This window comes from Galendromus occidentalis, unplaced genomic scaffold, assembly GCF_000255335.2.
Source record: "Galendromus occidentalis unplaced genomic scaffold, Mocc_1.1 scf7180000077157, whole genome shotgun sequence".
NCBI classification, from domain to species: domain Eukaryota; kingdom Metazoa; phylum Arthropoda; class Arachnida; order Mesostigmata; family Phytoseiidae; genus Galendromus; species Galendromus occidentalis.
This window is the reverse complement of record NW_003805145.1, coordinates 136876-152695: the sequence shown is the minus strand read 5'-3', so window position 1 is coordinate 152695 and position 15820 is coordinate 136876. Positions and strand designations below refer to the sequence as shown.

At 50.7% G+C, this 15820-nt stretch overlaps 6 protein-coding genes across 6 annotated transcripts; 3 read left to right on the top strand and 3 right to left on the bottom strand.

The window, feature by feature from the left end:
• Positions 1 to 1004: 1004 nt before the first annotated feature.
• On the bottom strand, positions 1005 to 2128 carry ND-PDSW (NADH dehydrogenase (ubiquinone) PDSW subunit). Its single transcript, XM_003741321.2, has 3 exons — positions 1990 to 2128; positions 1740 to 1878; positions 1005 to 1623 (listed from the first exon to the last, which is right to left on the bottom strand). Exons 1-3 carry the CDS (start codon positions 2078 to 2080, stop codon positions 1323 to 1325), a joined length of 531 nt encoding a protein of 176 aa, XP_003741369.1. The 5' UTR covers positions 2081 to 2128; the 3' UTR covers positions 1005 to 1322.
• A 375-nt stretch (positions 2129 to 2503) lies between these two features.
• Positions 2504 to 3791, top strand: MED6 (mediator complex subunit 6). Its single transcript, XM_003741340.2, has 4 exons — positions 2504 to 2512; positions 2610 to 2875; positions 3074 to 3241; positions 3368 to 3791. The coding sequence occupies exons 1-4, from the start codon at positions 2504 to 2506 to the stop codon at positions 3735 to 3737; spliced, it is 813 nt and encodes a 270-aa protein (XP_003741388.1). The 3' UTR covers positions 3738 to 3791.
• A 940-nt stretch (positions 3792 to 4731) lies between these two features.
• LOC100903932 (uncharacterized) lies at positions 4732 to 6726 on the top strand. The gene is made up of 4 exons (XM_003741320.2): positions 4732 to 4768; positions 5410 to 5526; positions 5720 to 5889; positions 6023 to 6726. Exons 2-4 carry the CDS (start codon positions 5415 to 5417, stop codon positions 6182 to 6184), a joined length of 444 nt encoding a protein of 147 aa, XP_003741368.1. The 5' UTR covers positions 4732 to 4768; positions 5410 to 5414; the 3' UTR covers positions 6185 to 6726.
• A 126-nt stretch (positions 6727 to 6852) lies between these two features.
• On the bottom strand, positions 6853 to 10105 carry LOC100906839 (trypsin-like). The gene is made up of 6 exons (XM_003741339.1): positions 10036 to 10105; positions 9768 to 9936; positions 9448 to 9546; positions 7408 to 7574; positions 7158 to 7327; positions 6853 to 7050 (listed from the first exon to the last, which is right to left on the bottom strand). The coding sequence occupies exons 1-6, from the start codon at positions 10103 to 10105 to the stop codon at positions 6853 to 6855; spliced, it is 873 nt and encodes a 290-aa protein (XP_003741387.1).
• Positions 10106 to 10411: 306 nt separating this feature from the next.
• On the bottom strand, positions 10412 to 11386 carry LOC100903787 (protein FMC1 homolog). The gene is made up of 2 exons (XM_003741319.2): positions 11091 to 11386; positions 10412 to 10592 (listed from the first exon to the last, which is right to left on the bottom strand). The coding sequence occupies exons 1-2, from the start codon at positions 11273 to 11275 to the stop codon at positions 10457 to 10459; spliced, it is 321 nt and encodes a 106-aa protein (XP_003741367.1). The 5' UTR covers positions 11276 to 11386; the 3' UTR covers positions 10412 to 10456.
• Positions 11387 to 13551: 2165 nt separating this feature from the next.
• Positions 13552 to 15375, top strand: LOC100903649 (cytoplasmic polyadenylation element-binding protein 1). The gene is made up of 6 exons (XM_003741318.3): positions 13552 to 13674; positions 13810 to 13977; positions 14078 to 14275; positions 14353 to 14603; positions 14707 to 14919; positions 15048 to 15375. Exons 1-6 carry the CDS (start codon positions 13552 to 13554, stop codon positions 15178 to 15180), a joined length of 1086 nt encoding a protein of 361 aa, XP_003741366.3. The 3' UTR covers positions 15181 to 15375.
• The last annotated feature ends 445 nt before the right edge of the window (positions 15376 to 15820 follow it).

The following is a 15820-nucleotide window of genomic DNA, read 5'->3' as shown; positions in this document are numbered from 1 at the left end:
GTGTTCGAGCGTATTATTTGTAAACAACACTTAAAGCAGACGACAAAGGAGTCACACGCGCGCGGAGAGCTATCTCTCTTCCTAGCTTCGCGCCGTCGCGGCCATAGAGCTTCGTCGGAAGCGAACCGAGTTCTGTCTTGAGGGTGTTTTCACGAGATACATGTCCCGAGGTGATACTGAAGACGAGTAGAGCCTCTCGGGTACTGTAAACAGACCCTGATGCGATACGAGACATTGGAACGGCGAGAGACAGAAATCGAAATCGACCAGCTCCGACGAATCGATATACCGGGAGATGCGCATATGAGACCAAGATATTGCCATTTGCGAGGATTTCCAGAACGCTTCCGAGATGACCAATCCAATGGAGTACGATCGGTCGACCGCTAGAGCCTACGTCGAGACTGATGAGCGTTATCCCCTGAATCCACGAAAGTTTCATTCGGAGAGCTCCGTCGCGCAATGAGAATATGAACGAGGGAACGAAGGAAGAGAGTTGAATCGATTTAGGAATATCTGGTCGCTTCAGACCTAATCTCGCAACCTGAAGGAAGCTCCCCAAGGAGGACTCGCTGCTCGGTAGGAATGAGTCCCGAAGGCCGAGTTTCGATGGATTCGGAGCACGGAGCATTGACCAATAAGAAGTAACGGCGGCAGGCTCGAAAACTGTTGTTTCGGGGAGTTCGTACATCCGTGTGGATGGTGACGCCGCATGGCCAAAACCGCTCGGAGCAGATCTCAGCCATTTCAATATCCCGACTGGGAGCAATGTATGAATCAAGACTAAGCTTGCAGTCCATCATTAGCACCGCGCCAGTGAATTTTGTGTGCCCTCAAGCACCTAGGTACTCAAGCGCCCCCTCATCATAAAATGGATTAGATTCCCCCCAACCCCGGAATCATTTCCGACGCTGAACTCATTTCGAACTCCCCATGATATCGTGGGCGATATATTTTCCAATGTCATCTATTTGAGCCGTCACTGCAAAGTCAGAAACCAATGGTAAGTCTCCGATTCCCCCAAGACCTTAGGGCATCCATTTTATTTATTTTCCAGGGGCATGGTTTGTGGACCCTTGAATTATGGGCGAGCTTCCCCCGCCGTTCTATTCTAAACAAAAAAGAACTCCAATACGACTTAGCCCCCGATTCTCGCTCGGTCATCGGAGCGAGGCAAGGCAAGCTTCGCCGAAACCTGAGCGCTGCCAAGGAATCGTTCTTAAGGGCGGACCATGCTTTGCTAACTCATTCCCACTTAGAAACTCAGGGCAGCCAATAAGGCTGGATCTCGTTTGGAATCCCTACGCGAGTCGACTGAGCTTTTATCTCTGAAAATCTGTTTCGCGGAAGACCCAATCTTCCCTATCGATGTATTTCGGCGGCAGTGGTGTATAATTTTCGCGTTTCCTCCTCTCCATGACCAGTCTATGCTTCTGTTTCATGAAGGCCATCTGAGCGCTCCGCTTGATTCCCATGTCTCCATATTTGATGAATAGGTTCACCTCCGCGTCTTCAAAGTCCTTAATAACTTTGGCGCAGCGTTTCACATGATCAGGTCGTTCCTTGAGGTAACAATCCTCGCGTCTTCTCCGGAGAATACGAACGATTTGGGAGTCTACTTTCCTGTGGAAAACCCGATAATTTGAGACCACTGGCGAAGCCCCACCGGGCACAGCAGGGATCCTTCGTGGCCTATTCTCGTTGATGTCCTCATCCTTGGTTGCATCAAAGAGTCTCACCTGTCTCGTAAAAATTGCTCTTCGGCCTCATAGATGCAAGCAAAATCATCCATGTAGCATTGATCGATATCCTTCACACGAGGGAATTTCCGATGATACCACGGGTAAGGCTCGCCTCGGTTTGGGAGCACGACTTTCTCTGCAGAATATGAAAGAGGACAATTAGAGTATTCCTGATCAATGCACCGGACCTTTCGATAGTCTCGTGAAACATCATCTGTCTCGGCGTTTCTCCGAAGAGTTGTCTCACCTCGAATGAATGTGGCGGGGCCCTCGAAGATGTTCATGAAACCATAGGAGAGCCGCGCGAAGAAGTTCGGATTGTTATTTTCGTCCCTCATTTTGATGTTGGTTGCACAGACCTCCCCAGAAGCTCTCGTCGAGAGCTCTGTTGTGGGAAGAGGTCACTTTTGCCGTGACCGCGTCTCAGATTGGGTAACCCGTGCGGCCAACGAGATCCGGAGCATTGGTCCCTTAATCATCGAGGAAAGGTTCTCACTCCCACGCTCAAACCGCGAGGAGGTCCTACGGCAGAGATGCGCTCCTCGGAGATCTTGTCCGCGACCCGTGCGGGTGGGATCTGATCAAAGGACAGACAGAGCGCGCACACTCATATCGTTCCGCAGCAGTCGCTATAATCTGAGCGTTTTCAGTAAACAAAGCAGCGGCGGAGCTCACACCTTAAGCCGCTCGCCGCCGCTTTCTTTCTGTCAGCGATATCACCCCGTATACCCGATTGCAGTTGGCCGCTCCGGTCTGCCGACATGAATTTGGTAAGTCCCTTCGTGATTCCGTAGCAGGCGGCATCCGGAACGGTCGAAGCCGGATAATATCAATGTTCTATGTAATGTCGAGATGTAATGTCCCCAGAAATCGGTCTCCAAAATGACCACAAAAAATGATTCGAACCCACCGAACCCCTTGGGCATATCGTGGCACGATAGCGCCTGGATCAACGTACTCGACGGGAGCAACGTTCTCGAATACTTCTCTGACAGATCCAATCCCTTCTACGATCGAACGTGCAATAATGAAACCGTCAGAATGCAGAGACTCGATCCCGAAGTCATGAACGATATGACCGGTCTCGAATACATCCTATTGCACGTCCAGGATCCGATTCTGTACATAATCCGGTGAGTGCTACAGAATCCGCGGGATGATGAGACTCAGCCGAAGCCACCCATTCCATTCTGTTCAGCTCGGTCACCGGGATAGATTCGAGCGTTTCTGCACCCTGCCCCATTGGCTTCTCCCCTTGAAACCGTTGCTTCGGCTCGACGAATATCTGAAGGCTGAAGGATATTGGGTAAGAGTTTTTTGTCCATTTCTAGAAAGCAGCACCGACACAGCAGGACCCAGGTGACTCCGCAGGCCGACTATTACGTACTGGCGGGGGTCGTTTATCAGGCTCCGGATCTCAATACGGCTCTGAACTCGAGATTGCTCTCGACAGTGTACCATCTTCAAGGTGCTTTCGAACAGACACACTCCTTCAGCAGGTGAAGTTTCGGCATTCAGAGCACCTCGCTTTCATAGTTCCGAGTTCCCCTCAGGAGCAGAATTCGGTATGGGTACTTTCTGAAGTCGCCTGAGCAGCCCAGATCAGATGAAAATTCGACTTGCAGGTATCATCCCTCTAGAGGATACTGGTGGGATTTCGGGAAGGAGGAGGACCCTCAGAAAGACAAGGCATCTGACCAGAAAGAAAACGGAAGTCTCTTCCAAAGACGTCGCGTCGACCTTCTGCTGGGAGAATTGGCGCGGAGATTCCCACCGAAAATCGCAGCACCGGCACAACCCGTTGCCGCATCAGCCGTGACGGCTAATCCTGCACCGCAAGCGTCGGCCGCGGCTGGGATCGGTGGTCCTGCTCCGGTTCAAAACGGGAATTCCACCTCTGCCGGTAACAATGCGGCGCCTAGCGCTGCGACAGGGGGTGGTGGCAGGGGGCCGATTCGCCCTGGAGGAGGCGGGGTCTCCCAAGGGAAGTCATGATCACGATTATATCGAGGTTCGATTATAGGTTTCAAATAAAACTTTCACCGTGTGGACGAATCGCGAATTGCGGTCTCTCTCCCGGATTCGAATATATGCCGATGTATCGCGATTCCTGTCGGAATGTTTGGTCCGTCTAACCCTCAAACTTATCGGATGTTGATTACAATCCGAGAGAAGGATCATCGCCCGGAATTCTCGACCTCCGAATGTCCGTGTCTCGGGGAATATTATCATCGGCTAGCGACAAAGTTTTCACTCGACGAGGCAAAAGAGAGAGGGGAAGGAGGAAATCAATACAAAATCGCAACTCTGAGAGCGATGATTGAGTAATATCATCGAAAGTGCCTGAAGGGGTCGCGTCCCAGAGCCCGTGGACGAGAGAACCGAGTCTGGCGCCTGACGATCTGCGGACTGAACCGATAGGCCTGAACAGTGCTGGATCGTCGACTGGATCGGGTGGGAAAACGGATACAGGAGACTGGGCTCGCATTTTGCATAGATTGAACGGCGAGCGGGCAGACTTCGTTTTTTCCTTCAATCATCTCGATCAAGTCCCACATCGACTGCGTTGGACGATGAGACTTCTCCGGTACGCCCCCGCCCCCCAATAGTCCGTGCAAGGATCAAGCTATCGGCTTTGATTGCTCCAACGCTCCGATAACAATATAGTTCACTGTCCGCGATTCGTCTTCGGCAAAATCATGAGCCGGATCCGTGGAGATTCTGATGATTATGTGCCCTCTGGAGTGGCGGTCCATTTTTTCAGCTCGAAAGCGGATGATGAGAGCTTTTCCACATTCCGAACCCAATCTTCGCAAGTTTCGCATGCGAAGCTCGCGCGGGTTGCCGAATACAGTGCAACGAATATGCCGCGGGAGCCTCGGCCCACTTTCTCACAACCGACGCGCCGGGGAGGAAGCGCCTTTTTTTTCGAATTTGGCGCCGCCACAGTCGAGCCTTGGCACGATACCGAACGTCAACAATCGCTTCGGAGTCCCGTCCCAAGACAGGAAGTGCTCTCGAGAAAGGTATGGGTTGCTCAGACATCTTTCCGTGATTTCGGGTCTGACAGGCTCATGTTCCCATCAGACATCGAATGCATAAGCCTGCTCGGAGGCTGCTAGCTTTGTGAGCCCACCGGAGAGACCAGCTGGAGCGGTATCATTTCAGCTGGAAGCATCTAGCTGGAACAGATGATCTCTGCAGAGGAGTCGAAGCTCGGCGGCCCCATCTCAATGTTTGAAATTCGAGATCCGTTCCGAGCTTATGGATCACACAGCATAGCGCTAGTGCGACGTTTCATAGATTCTCTGGTTCCTTCGTGACTCTGACGCAATTGTTGATATTGGGTCGTATGACGGCACTCGAGAACGGACGGCAATTCTTCCGGTTCGGAGTTACGACCGCTCCGGACCGTCCAGCGTCTCCGGAGCTCGTTGCCCTCTCCGAGCTTTCCGCACAGAGCTTCTAATCTCCCGCTTGAGCTTCCGATATCGGAGTGACTCACCGCTTGTGTCGACATATCCCCCGGTCAATTGCTGATAGCTTACCGTGCAACAGCTCGTGTTCTTGCGAAATCCTCGCCGAATTTCGTTGAGCGGTCATAAGCGTTTAGCGGTGATCGACGCTCCCGACTGGGACTTCCTAAGAGTGGTATTCCTATCGGCAGAGAAAATGCCCAGTGTGGTCGTAGATGCGAATACCGGCAATGTGCTGGTCGTTCACCGACGCTCTCTCGGACTCGCGAGCGTGTTGTTCTTCGTCGCGATCATCTCCTTCATCTTCGGTGAGTATTCTGTCTATTGCTAGAGTAGAACGTGTGTTCTAGAGTAGAGACGGATACTTGCGGTCTTTTCTTGGGGGATTTCTGATTTCTCCGAGAACACGCCGTCGCGGTTTTTCGCCGGTTCCTAACTGCATGAGATTCATGAGATTGGTTCACGCGTCTAGCCTCATTCATTCGCGTGCTTTTCTTTCAGCTGGCTACTCAGGAAACCCAGCGGTGTCTGAAGGATTGTACTCATTCGGGTCTTTGTGCTGCCTCCTACTTTTAGTCGTTCTCTTGTGGCGATGTTGCAGATGTTGCTGCGCAAGCCACAGGGCCGAAGCTACTGGATACGTCGTTGTTCAGAGCGCACGGGCCAACACTGTGAGTCCGGTTGCTCGCTGCATGAGCTAGGCTACCCAACAACGGCCGCATCGGATGCATAGAACGAATCCAGGAAATGGAAGCCTTCAAGGGGTCTGAATTAATCGGAGCTTTCCTCTCTTGCCTCTTCCAGAACGCTCAAGTCCCTCAAGCCTATCCCACTCAGAGTTCGCAAGCACTTCTCATGCCCGGTGTTCAGCCCGCCTACAACCCAAATATCGTGGGTCCCACTGTGCCACAGGCTGAGGCACCCCCCTCTTACGCGGATGCAGTCGGCATACCCATCAAGCAGTGAAATCCTTCTCGATGGGACACGATCGGGCTGATCGTCTTGAAAGTCTGTAACTTCGAACGGATCGTCAAGCGAGACCTAGAGATTCAACTCAAGCACATAGTAACTACTTTTCGTTCAGATTTTCAAAGTGCAAGGAATGTTATATAATGATTACCTCACTGTACAGTACTGTGTTCCAAGTGTAAATACGCTGAACTTGTCGAGGACTAGCGTCTTCCAACGGGGGCGAAAAAGAAGGCGTTATGAATGCAGGCGGATACCATCGAAGCCGAGTATCAGTGTGATTAGACAAGACAGTATTCAATCGAAGTAGCTTCTGTCAGCATGAAGTTTTTCACAAAGGTTCGATCGCTCCAAAAAGGTGACTCAGGTGTGATTGTACTTGGAATTTCGAGAGCTTTACATCGGCGAGATTCGCCCGATCTTGGTTCTTCGCGTGTATGTATTCGGAGTTTGTCCAAATAACCCCACGTGTGTTCTCAGGAAGAAACAGAGGCATTCCTTCGCGAATCTTCAATAAAATGATTTTATCTCCGAAAGGAGGAATTCTCCCGAAGCTTTTGCTTGATGAGTTCATTGTATGATATTATCGATTATCCTTATTCGGCTGACTCTAGATCATCTCATGCTTCTGCTTATCGTCGTCCTTGGTCAGAGCCTCTAAACGTTCAGAACAGATACTTTTGCCCATGCATGGCTTGAACGGTTTTCACGATGAACTTTTGATACGTCGAAACTCGAGTGTAGATGCCGGGATAATTCCGAACTGCGCAATTGAATCCGTAGGACACGATCCCTACAGCGAACTGTCGAACAGATCTTTCGCCGTACTTCCGCACGACCGATAACGCACCTCCGGAATCGCCCTGAAAGCGAGCGGAATATTCCAATATATGTACTCCCCTCGATCACAATCTCCCAACGCTCCTGGGTTGAGACGATCGGAAGGCTCTCCAGATCGGGACACACTCACCTCGCACGCATCGGTTCGGCCTTTTCTGGTGAGAGCCAAGTAGGCACAAATGTGCAAAGAGGTGTCATACAGATAATCCTTCAATCTTGGATGGTTGGCGCACGTTTTCTTAGGAAGAATCTTCTGCACTGTGACTTGCAGAGTCTCGGCATTTTTCTTCGACGTCGCCGCTATCCCCGCATGAAGTCGATTCAAGCATACAGTTCTCGAGACCTTCGAAAAACTTTCTGACTGACAGAAACCTACTCACATATTTTTCCGAAACCGAACACGACTGCCATGGCGCCCTCCACTGCGTAATCCTTTTCTTTCTCGCTCACGAGGCAAATCGGTCGAACACCTCTGACGCGGATCTCCTGGCCAACGTCTACGATCATGATGTCATTGAAGTAGTAGTGTCCGTTGAACTTCGGATGCCTGCATGAAATCAGAGTCGATCAAAGAATTCCACATGGGCTCGCTACTACGGCTCGCGAGACCGATTTAATACCGGTATCACTCGGTAGTGATTCAATACCGGTATTATATCCCCCGATATTCCCCGATAATATCGATATTCCCCGATAATATCGATATTCCCCGATAATATCGATATTCCCCGATAATATCGATATTCCCCGATAATATCGATATTCCCCGATAATATCGATATTCCCCGATAATATCGATATTCCCCGAGTCCCATTTCCAAACAAGAAATATTGGCCGGCCTCGGGATCGAACTAGGGACCTCCCCGACGATGAGGGCATCGCCATGGCGCTCATGGCTGCATGCTTCGCACGCACTACGCACTCGGCGGCCACCACCCGCGGGGGACCCGGGGTGTATCTACCGAGTCCAAACGCCAAGAGTGCTTCGCTCCGCTAAGCATGACCGGATTCTAGATTCTAGTCATCTGTTTCATCAGGCCAGGGGAATCGTGGCAGACCCTCCTAAAGGAAAAACTACCTCCGGGAACCGCAGCGAGAGAATAAAGCATGAGTCCTCGAATTCCGCCGCGAGGGCGGCCGAGTAGCCGTTATTTCGAATCGTCGAACTTCGCCGTTCATTTCAACGTTCGCATGGCTCTCGTTCTCGAGATCCAGACGTGCCGCGTGGCTCGTTCGTCGATGCAAAAGCTCTTTTTTGGATTGACATTCGTGACATTGCATGATTCTCGGGTTCTTTTCGTCACGACACTGTTTCGATCTTTGATCTTTGAGCGTACTTTGATCGCATGGACAGTGGCAGGTGGCGGAGCAGTCTGGAATCGTCTGGTTGCTCCATCGAAGAGGATTCTGGTCAGTTCATTATCATCAACGGAGAGTTGAGAAGATGAGTTCGAGTGAAATTGTCGCAACAAGCCGTGAAAGTTGGGTATGGCAGCACTTTACTGAAATCGAATGATCTGGAGAGGCGACATGTCTACATGTATAAGAGGGCAAAGGAGGCAGCACCAGCAATCTCGCGTCTCACTTGCGGAAACAGCACAAGGTGAATTCGAGTACGACACCCTGTCGATTCGAATCCTGCCCCCACAAACTTCTGACTGATGCTCCCACCTCGGTACAACCGGAGCGGGACATTAGCACAATGTACCACATCTGCTCGGAATTCAATCTCGCCGAAAGTTCTCGACGGCTGGGTGTTTCTCAGAGGGTATTTCAAATGATCCTTCGATCTCGTTTCATTATTATGTACATCGGAATAAAACTCATTATTGCGTGAGAGTTTCTCCCTGTGAGCTGATCATGGTGTATTCTCAGCCCCCCTACCCAACCTATTCTATGCTTTAAGGAGTTCATACGAAGAAGTCGATGACGATTCTAGATTCTATACTTACTACCGTTCGATACCGTTCAGGGGAATTCCGGGATTTTCCTCCCACACTGGTATTGGTCGGTATTATGACCGGTTTTAGAACACCGGTATTCAGCGAGCCCTACTTGCTACCCAAATAATCCCCGAGCTGGACCACGCAGCCAGAATGTTAGGTCCCTATCATCATCGATAGATAAGGTTTTACATCGACGGACGTGTTCCGGGAATGAATGTACGCGGTCAATATGGGCCGAGGCATGGAGGTGTTCCTCCAGCACAAAGGATCGAAACGCTTTCCCCCGGCTTGAGCGATGCAGCGCGTTCCCACAAGAAGAACCGACCGCGCTGACCCTTCGACAAGTCGTCGACTTTAGCCGGACTTCCCACTCGATAGCTCGCTATGTGAATAAATCCGCGGAGAAAGTGAAAATATCCCCCGAAGCTCGGTATTGAACCCTCTGGGAATTATCAATCGATTTGGGAAAGAACCTCCTCACGGCTACCGGATGATAAATCTTCATGTCGCTGGCGATCGATGATCCCACCTTGACCCTCAGTACCTTCAGGAAGCCCGCAGGATCTCTCAAGCTGGAAAGTAAGCTCTGAGGTCAGAGAAAATTCCGTCATTAGCGGAGCACCTTCAGACTCTTCCCGAAGTGAGCACCTGACGGGGTCCAATTCCTTGGCTCGCGATTCTTCGAATGCTATGGAGGACAACATCCGCCGTCGAGCATCATGCATCCAGGTCTTCCAATGTGAATATCAGAAATATATATTCATAATAAAGGTTGAGATATGGCCCTGCTTACTAAGCTTTCTGAGCTCCGCAATGAGCGGCGGACATAACGTGGCGCAGTGTTATCAAACTCCCTCCACAAAAATATTTGTCGAAAACAAGCTGCACGAACCACGGCGCCTGATTGATGCTGGCATCTACTCCTCCGATAATTCGCGGCGCTACTCTCGTCAGCCCGCAATCTATGGAGAGTGTCTACATTAGCAAATTCAATATCCGTGAATCACTTGCGTTAACGGCGATAAGCACGAATTGCACATCCTCCGCTGAGCTTAACCCACCAGGAATATTGAGGAGGGTGGGGTGCGCTGAGCTCCGATGCAAGAGTATCATGAGCAGGAATAACACCATTTTGCTTCGGAATACTAGAACAAACGCTTGACGGAGAGATTTTGAATTTCAGCTCGCAGACCTCGGTCATGTACGGCTTCTCACGATTTTTCATCAAATCCATCTCGTGCTCTCTCTGCTCGGCTGGATCGTCTGTGAGCGAATGCCATACTCGACGGTCGACATATTCTGAGCGGTGGTGATCCAGCCTGACTTAGCTTCGTCGCGAAGTCGAACTTCCCTTGGAATTCTGGGCATCCGAAGGCTTTGAGCGAGACTGGTCGATCGAAAATCAAGCCATCGACGGAGAGCGCGAAACTTCTTCCGTTGATCATATAACATTTATTTCCTTTTTCGGTCCAGACTATATAGCTACTTTACGTTGGGCAACTCCAACCCTACAAGATTCGCAGCTTCTTTGACGCTCCGCTCTCCTTTGTTGTGGTACATCTTCTGGATCTCAGCGACCCTTCGATTACTCTCCAAGTACGCCGTGAAGGTGTCCAATCTAGGGGAGGGGGGAAGGCAAATTACTTTCAGAACGGCATCAAGCAAACATCATATGATATAAACTACATAGTATCGTTTTTGTCCTCGGGATATTCGGTGGAGTTCAAGAGCGGATCTTCGGGTCGGAGTTTAAGACGCGGAGCTGAACTAAATTGTTGGACCGGGGGAAATTGGGGAGCGTGGGAATTTCGGGAATAAAGGATGATCGTGGTCAGGGCTCCTTGGTTTACGCTCGAGACGATGCCTAGGATGACACCCAGATGAAGAGCGGACAGAAGTTATTGTGCGATCCCATGGCGACCTGGCGACGGAATCAGCCCCAAAAGGAGGTACGAAGAGACTATGCAATGAATGCCGAAGGGCTCCCCCTGGGCTTTACTCGAGTATGATTGGCAAGACAATGCGCATACCAATCGAGTATGTGTTCCCGCCGACTCCACGGGCATAGGTTCCGTAAATCATGATTCTTCAAATCAATCTTCGCTCAGACACTAACCTGCTGACTAGCTCGTTCCTTTGATGGCATAATCTCTCGTCGGTCGCTTGGTGCTTCCGTGCGGTAGACAGAGTCAAGCGAGTCAGCGCGGTATCGCGCAACTTCGTACTCTTCGGCAGCTGTTTGCGGAGCTCCGCGAAACATCGCCGCATAGAGCGGATCGCTACCTGAGGGGCCACAGTCATTCCGTGTCGGACACGAGTCCGTCCGGAAGATCTAGTCCGAAGCCCGAGCCAACTCGAACTCAAATCGCCTGTACGGACGATAGTTTCCCCTGTCTGCTCCCGTAGTCTTCCTCCTGCTGATGACCGGAATGTTGATTCTCGGTGTAGCGTTGCGTCGTCTGCTCCGAAATATGGGCGCGCCCCTGATATCATTGGCTTCCGAGGGATTTGAATTCTGAAGCTCTCGATCGGATGGAATTCTTCCTTCTGGGGATGAATCACAGACATGGGCAACATGTCCGAACTGTAAATTGTAATGATGATGCTACGAGAAAGACATACGCATCCAGACGGGAAATCGCACAGAAAACGCTCGCAGCAGCAGCGGTCGGGCTGTCGGATTGTCCGTCATCGGATTCGTTCCCACAATTCTTGGAGCTGAATATCTCCCTGAACACCTCGTTCCACTGGCCAGCAAAGACGAACCCACAAAGGAAATCGATTCGAGGGCGCTAAAATGAGCTGTACATATTTGCGCTCTCAAGGATTCCACGGCTCTCTCTTCTCGATCGGGTACTCGGTAGCGGCTCGTCGGGGACACTGACTGACTGACTGACCCCCGGGGGTACTCTCGTCGACGACATCGACGAAGATCTGGCGTCTTCTCCTGCTGCGGGCCATCGGTCAAGACCGCGATCACATGGCGACCGGCTTCCGTCACGACCGCTACACAGGCCTCGCGCATTCACGGAGAGATAGCATGAAGGCCTGAAAGCATGAAGCATGAAAATGCCGTGGATTTCCGGCAAAACGCCGCGCAGTGGTCCAGCGGTGGCCTAGTTTTAGCTCCCCAGTCGTCCGGCCCGATGTTATTTTTTAGGTTCCTCGTCGCCTGACATCACGAAAAAAGCCATTGTCACTTGCCCCTTTTCGCAAATTATTGAGATCTGAGCCTGTCTACCTTGGATCGATATATGAGGGAAAAATGATTGAAGAAGAGCTTCCTCCGAGCACACCGTTTTTTCAAAGATAAATCGGCAGTTTCGTCGATTTCATTCTTAGACCTCAGACTTCAGCGGATGCTTTATGAGCGCATGGTCATATGGACTCGATTAGAGTGCGGGGAGAACGCTTTCGCCGAGAGCTTTCGATAGGGTTTCCGATCGACTCTAAGCGATCAATTCCTTTTTGAGATAAAACATCGAGGAACGAGAATCACCTTTCCCTATCTATCGATCCAAGGTCGACAGGCTCAGATCTCCTTCATTTGACGGGAAAGGGGCGAGTGGCAGAGGCATTTTGCGTGATGTCTGGCGTCGAGGTACCCATGAAAAAAACATCGGGCTGGACGACTGGGGAGCTCGGCCTCCGCCGGACCACTGTGCGCCGCGACGCAAACTCGTCCTATCGGCCGTGTCTCTTGTGAGCCTCAGCTCATTATCATTGTGGAAAGCACGTTATAGGAGGTCATGAATTGCGCGAAACATTTCCAGGAATCATGAATTGATCCCGGATAGCCTCATGTTAAAATTGGAGCTTGTCAGTATGATCACGCATCGGAACGAGGCGACAGGAATAATCGCCACATAACTTGTGTGCGTCCCCAAAGAGGCTTGTGGTGATAGGGTAGATGACCAATATCGAAACGATGGAACCCGCGTTCGAGGGATGGAGAGATGATTGCTCGAGGCTTTCTCACGAAGCTTGAACCTACGACCGCAGCCCGTAGACTTGACCCTAGTGTTTCGAACCGACGTCAACGAGGCGAGCTCAAACTTTCTCCACGCAGAGCACGGATTCATGTCAGTGCATGGTGGGACCCTCCCGCAGGTGTTTGAGAAACGGCTAGACTCTCCGTAATATTCCCGCCAACGTTAAGTCACACCCTCAGGATGAGCTATTGATGCTCGTTACAGGTAAGTGGTGTTTGGTGACGTTCACAGAGGCTCTTAAGGAACATTCTGCGGAATCGTGCACATCGTTTTAAACAAGGAACCACCTCACATGCTCAAAAAGTAGGTCAGCAAGTATTATAAACGCGTATCGTCCAAGCGGTGATTGTGACGAGGCCTAGATCGCGATCTCTAGAACAGCAACGGTTAGACTACATCTCAAGAAAGTATTGGATCGATTTTCGGCGGAACTCGATACCTTAAGTTGTCTTTACATTTCGTCTAGCCTTCCTGGCTACCAGAGAGCTCTTCTGTTCCTTCCCCAGTCCGGTGTTCGACGCAGCACGCATCGGTTCCATCGAGAGACAGGCTACCGACCGAAGAGATCGACCGTGTAGTGATAAAATGACTTTCCCCGGACAGAACAATCCCTGTTTCGGGTGTGTGCCCTCGGTTCATCCGTTCCTCAGCATTGCGGAGAAACTCTTTTACCTGAACTCTCTGAATTCTTTACGGCCTGCTTTCGAAGTGCCTGACTTTCCGCATCCGAGAACCCAATACACGAGGAGATGTTCATGCCCGGAGCCTCCATGCTCCCCCTTCGTGAACACATCGAATGTTTGGGGGATTCCTGCACCGAGATCAACGAGCTCCGCTCCGCAGCGTCGTCCCTCCCGAGATCCCCTGGCAATAATTGAGAATTTAGCCCGACGCCGCCGGAGTTGCGCGCCTACGAGCTCGAGCAATTCTCTCCCCGCGGAACCGAAACGCTGCTGGAAGGGGACCGTCGGACGAAAGAGCCAGATAGGGCCGTCAGCGATTTCTCGCAAGGTATGTGCGTGGAGCCCAAGCCAACAATCCCTCATACTATACGAAATGATCCTCAATTCCTGAGAATGAACCTCTGACCGCTATCGTATCCACGAGCCAGGTTTTCGTCGGCGGTCTGTGCCGAGACACGGACTCTGATTGCCTCAGGAGGGCCTTCAAGGAATTCCAGTTGGAGAATGTCGAATGGTGCGACAAGTCCGAGCGAAAATTCGCCTATATGGTCTTCAAAAGTCAAGAAAGTATTCGCGAGCTCCTGAGACACTGTCAGAAACGGGATCACAATCGATTTTATTACAATGTAAGTCGTCCTCAGTATCCATCGTATTTCTACGCTTCTCCCCGAAGTTTTGCATCATGTTTCGTCAATTGACACAGATCAATACAACGCGACCGAACCGCGACCGCTGGGTACAACTCATACCTTGGATCATCAGCGATGCTGATTTCATAAAATGTCCTACCGATTTCCCGACCACGGTGTCCAGCAGACAGAGGCCACAGGTCACCGACAACACCGTTTTCGTCGGTGCACTCCATGGAGAAATGACGGCTCACGATCTCTTCGTCATCATGCAAGAACTCTTTGGACCGGTCATCTCTGTAGGTCTCGATACGGACAAATTCATGTGAGTTTCCCCTCTTCCACCTGAATAGCTGAATTACTACCCGGATCGTTCGACGCAAGCGGTGGGACCACTGGTTTGAGGCGGAATCTCCGATCCTTCGCAGGTACCCGGTAGGCACCGCGAAGGTTACATTCGAAACTAAGGCATCACACGACAGAGCCATTGATGCCGAGTACATCTCGGTCGTGAGCGATAGGTTCACCAAGAAACTTCAAATCGATCCGTTCCTCACGGATGTCAATTGCTCGAGGTGCTCGAAGAACGCAGGACCAGTATTTTGCCGGTACCCAAACTGTTTCACGTACTTTTGCGGGGAGTAAGTATGGATGGCCCCATGGCGTTCTATGCGAATCATTTCGAAATTCATTTCTGAGCTTGACACTGGTGGATCGGACGGGTAATTATGAAAAGTTTCAAAATAGATCGTCTTTGAACGCTTCTCAGATGCTTCTTCGACCATATCGAAGCGGGAGGCGGCTACAGAACAGAACCGGTCGAGTTCCACGTCCCATTGATGAGGAACAGGATAAGGAAACAAGGATCATTCCAGAGCTTCGAAACGTCGAGGAAGCATTGATCAATGTCTACAGGAATGACATTCTTGTCGCGGCAGCATGTTTGAGGAATTATTTATTTGTGCTTGAAAATATTCGCTCGGTCGTTTGTTTGTGTCGCCGAGAGCAGAGTATAGATATCACCGTGCCAAGTTCGGCCAATACTCAAACAACTTAGAAAGTTGAGTCTGCGAACCGACGGCCCATCTCTTATCGGAGCCAGAGCCATGAGCATTTAGCTTTTTATTCGGATTGTTACCTTTATTTTCGATCGATTATTGAGGATTTATTCAAGCCTTTCTATAGAGGACAAGCCAATCCTCTCAATGACTTTATTCGCAGTCATTCATCCATTCAAAGACCCTATGATCCGGATGATGACGGCGCGCATAGCTTTTTGATCAAACAGAATTACATCGCTCCCGACATTTGGTCGGAGGGGAATGGTCGGCTATGGTATATCCCATTTGATTTTTCTTTCTGGTGCTGAACATTATTCCCTCTGATTTGATCCGCGATTACGTTCAACGCCACTCGATCTACGTCCCGAGAGTATCTCTCGACTATTTAAGTTCGTCTACAAGTGAAGAGTGGAACCTCCGACAGACTGAGAGATCAAGCTCAGCCCGAGCTGAGAGCTTTACAGACACCTCCGAATCCCAA

Excerpts from the sequence above, each read along its gene's own strand:
- LOC100903787 (XM_003741319.2), bottom strand. The coding sequence starts at position 11,275 with ATGACTGTGGCCCCTCAGGTAGCGATCCGCTCTATGCGGCGATGTTTC. Across the intron at positions 10,593-11,090 it reads AGGAACGAGCTAGTCAGCAG|ATTGGACACCTTCACGGCGT; the intron begins GTTAGTGTCTGA and ends CCCCTCCCCTAG.
- LOC100903649 (XM_003741318.3), top strand. The coding sequence starts at position 13,552 with ATGACTTTCCCCGGACAGAACAATCCCTGTTTCGGGTGTGTGCCCTCG. Across the intron at positions 13,675-13,809 it reads CTTTACGGCCTGCTTTCGAA|CGTCGTCCCTCCCGAGATCC; the intron begins GTGCCTGACTTT and ends TCCGCTCCGCAG. Across the intron at positions 14,276-14,352 it reads ACAATCGATTTTATTACAAT|ATCAATACAACGCGACCGAA; the intron begins GTAAGTCGTCCT and ends CAATTGACACAG.
- ND-PDSW (XM_003741321.2), bottom strand. The coding sequence starts at position 2,080 with ATGAGGGACGAAAATAACAATCCGAACTTCTTCGCGCGGCTCTCCTAT. Across the intron at positions 1,879-1,989 it reads CCCCGCCACATTCATTCGAG|AGAAAGTCGTGCTCCCAAAC; the intron begins GTGAGACAACTC and ends CATATTCTGCAG. Across the intron at positions 1,624-1,739 it reads GAGCAATTTTTACGAGACAG|GAAAGTAGACTCCCAAATCG; the intron begins GTGAGACTCTTT and ends GGTTTTCCACAG.
- MED6 (XM_003741340.2), top strand. Across the intron at positions 2,876-3,073 it reads CCGATTCTGTACATAATCCG|AAAGCAGCACCGACACAGCA; the intron begins GTGAGTGCTACA and ends GTCCATTTCTAG. Across the intron at positions 3,242-3,367 it reads CAGACACACTCCTTCAGCAG|GTATCATCCCTCTAGAGGAT; the intron begins GTGAAGTTTCGG and ends TTCGACTTGCAG.
- LOC100906839 (XM_003741339.1), bottom strand. The coding sequence starts at position 10,105 with ATGGTGTTATTCCTGCTCATGATACTCTTGCATCGGAGCTCAGCGCAC. Across the intron at positions 9,937-10,035 it reads CACCCTCCTCAATATTCCTG|ATTGCGGGCTGACGAGAGTA; the intron begins GTGGGTTAAGCT and ends CACTCTCCATAG. Across the intron at positions 9,547-9,767 it reads TGCGGAGCTCAGAAAGCTTA|CTTGAGAGATCCTGCGGGCT; the intron begins GTAAGCAGGGCC and ends CTTACTTTCCAG.
- LOC100903932 (XM_003741320.2), top strand. The coding sequence starts at position 5,415 with ATGCCCAGTGTGGTCGTAGATGCGAATACCGGCAATGTGCTGGTCGTT. Across the intron at positions 5,527-5,719 it reads GATCATCTCCTTCATCTTCG|CTGGCTACTCAGGAAACCCA; the intron begins GTGAGTATTCTG and ends CTTTTCTTTCAG. Across the intron at positions 5,890-6,022 it reads AGAGCGCACGGGCCAACACT|AACGCTCAAGTCCCTCAAGC; the intron begins GTGAGTCCGGTT and ends TGCCTCTTCCAG.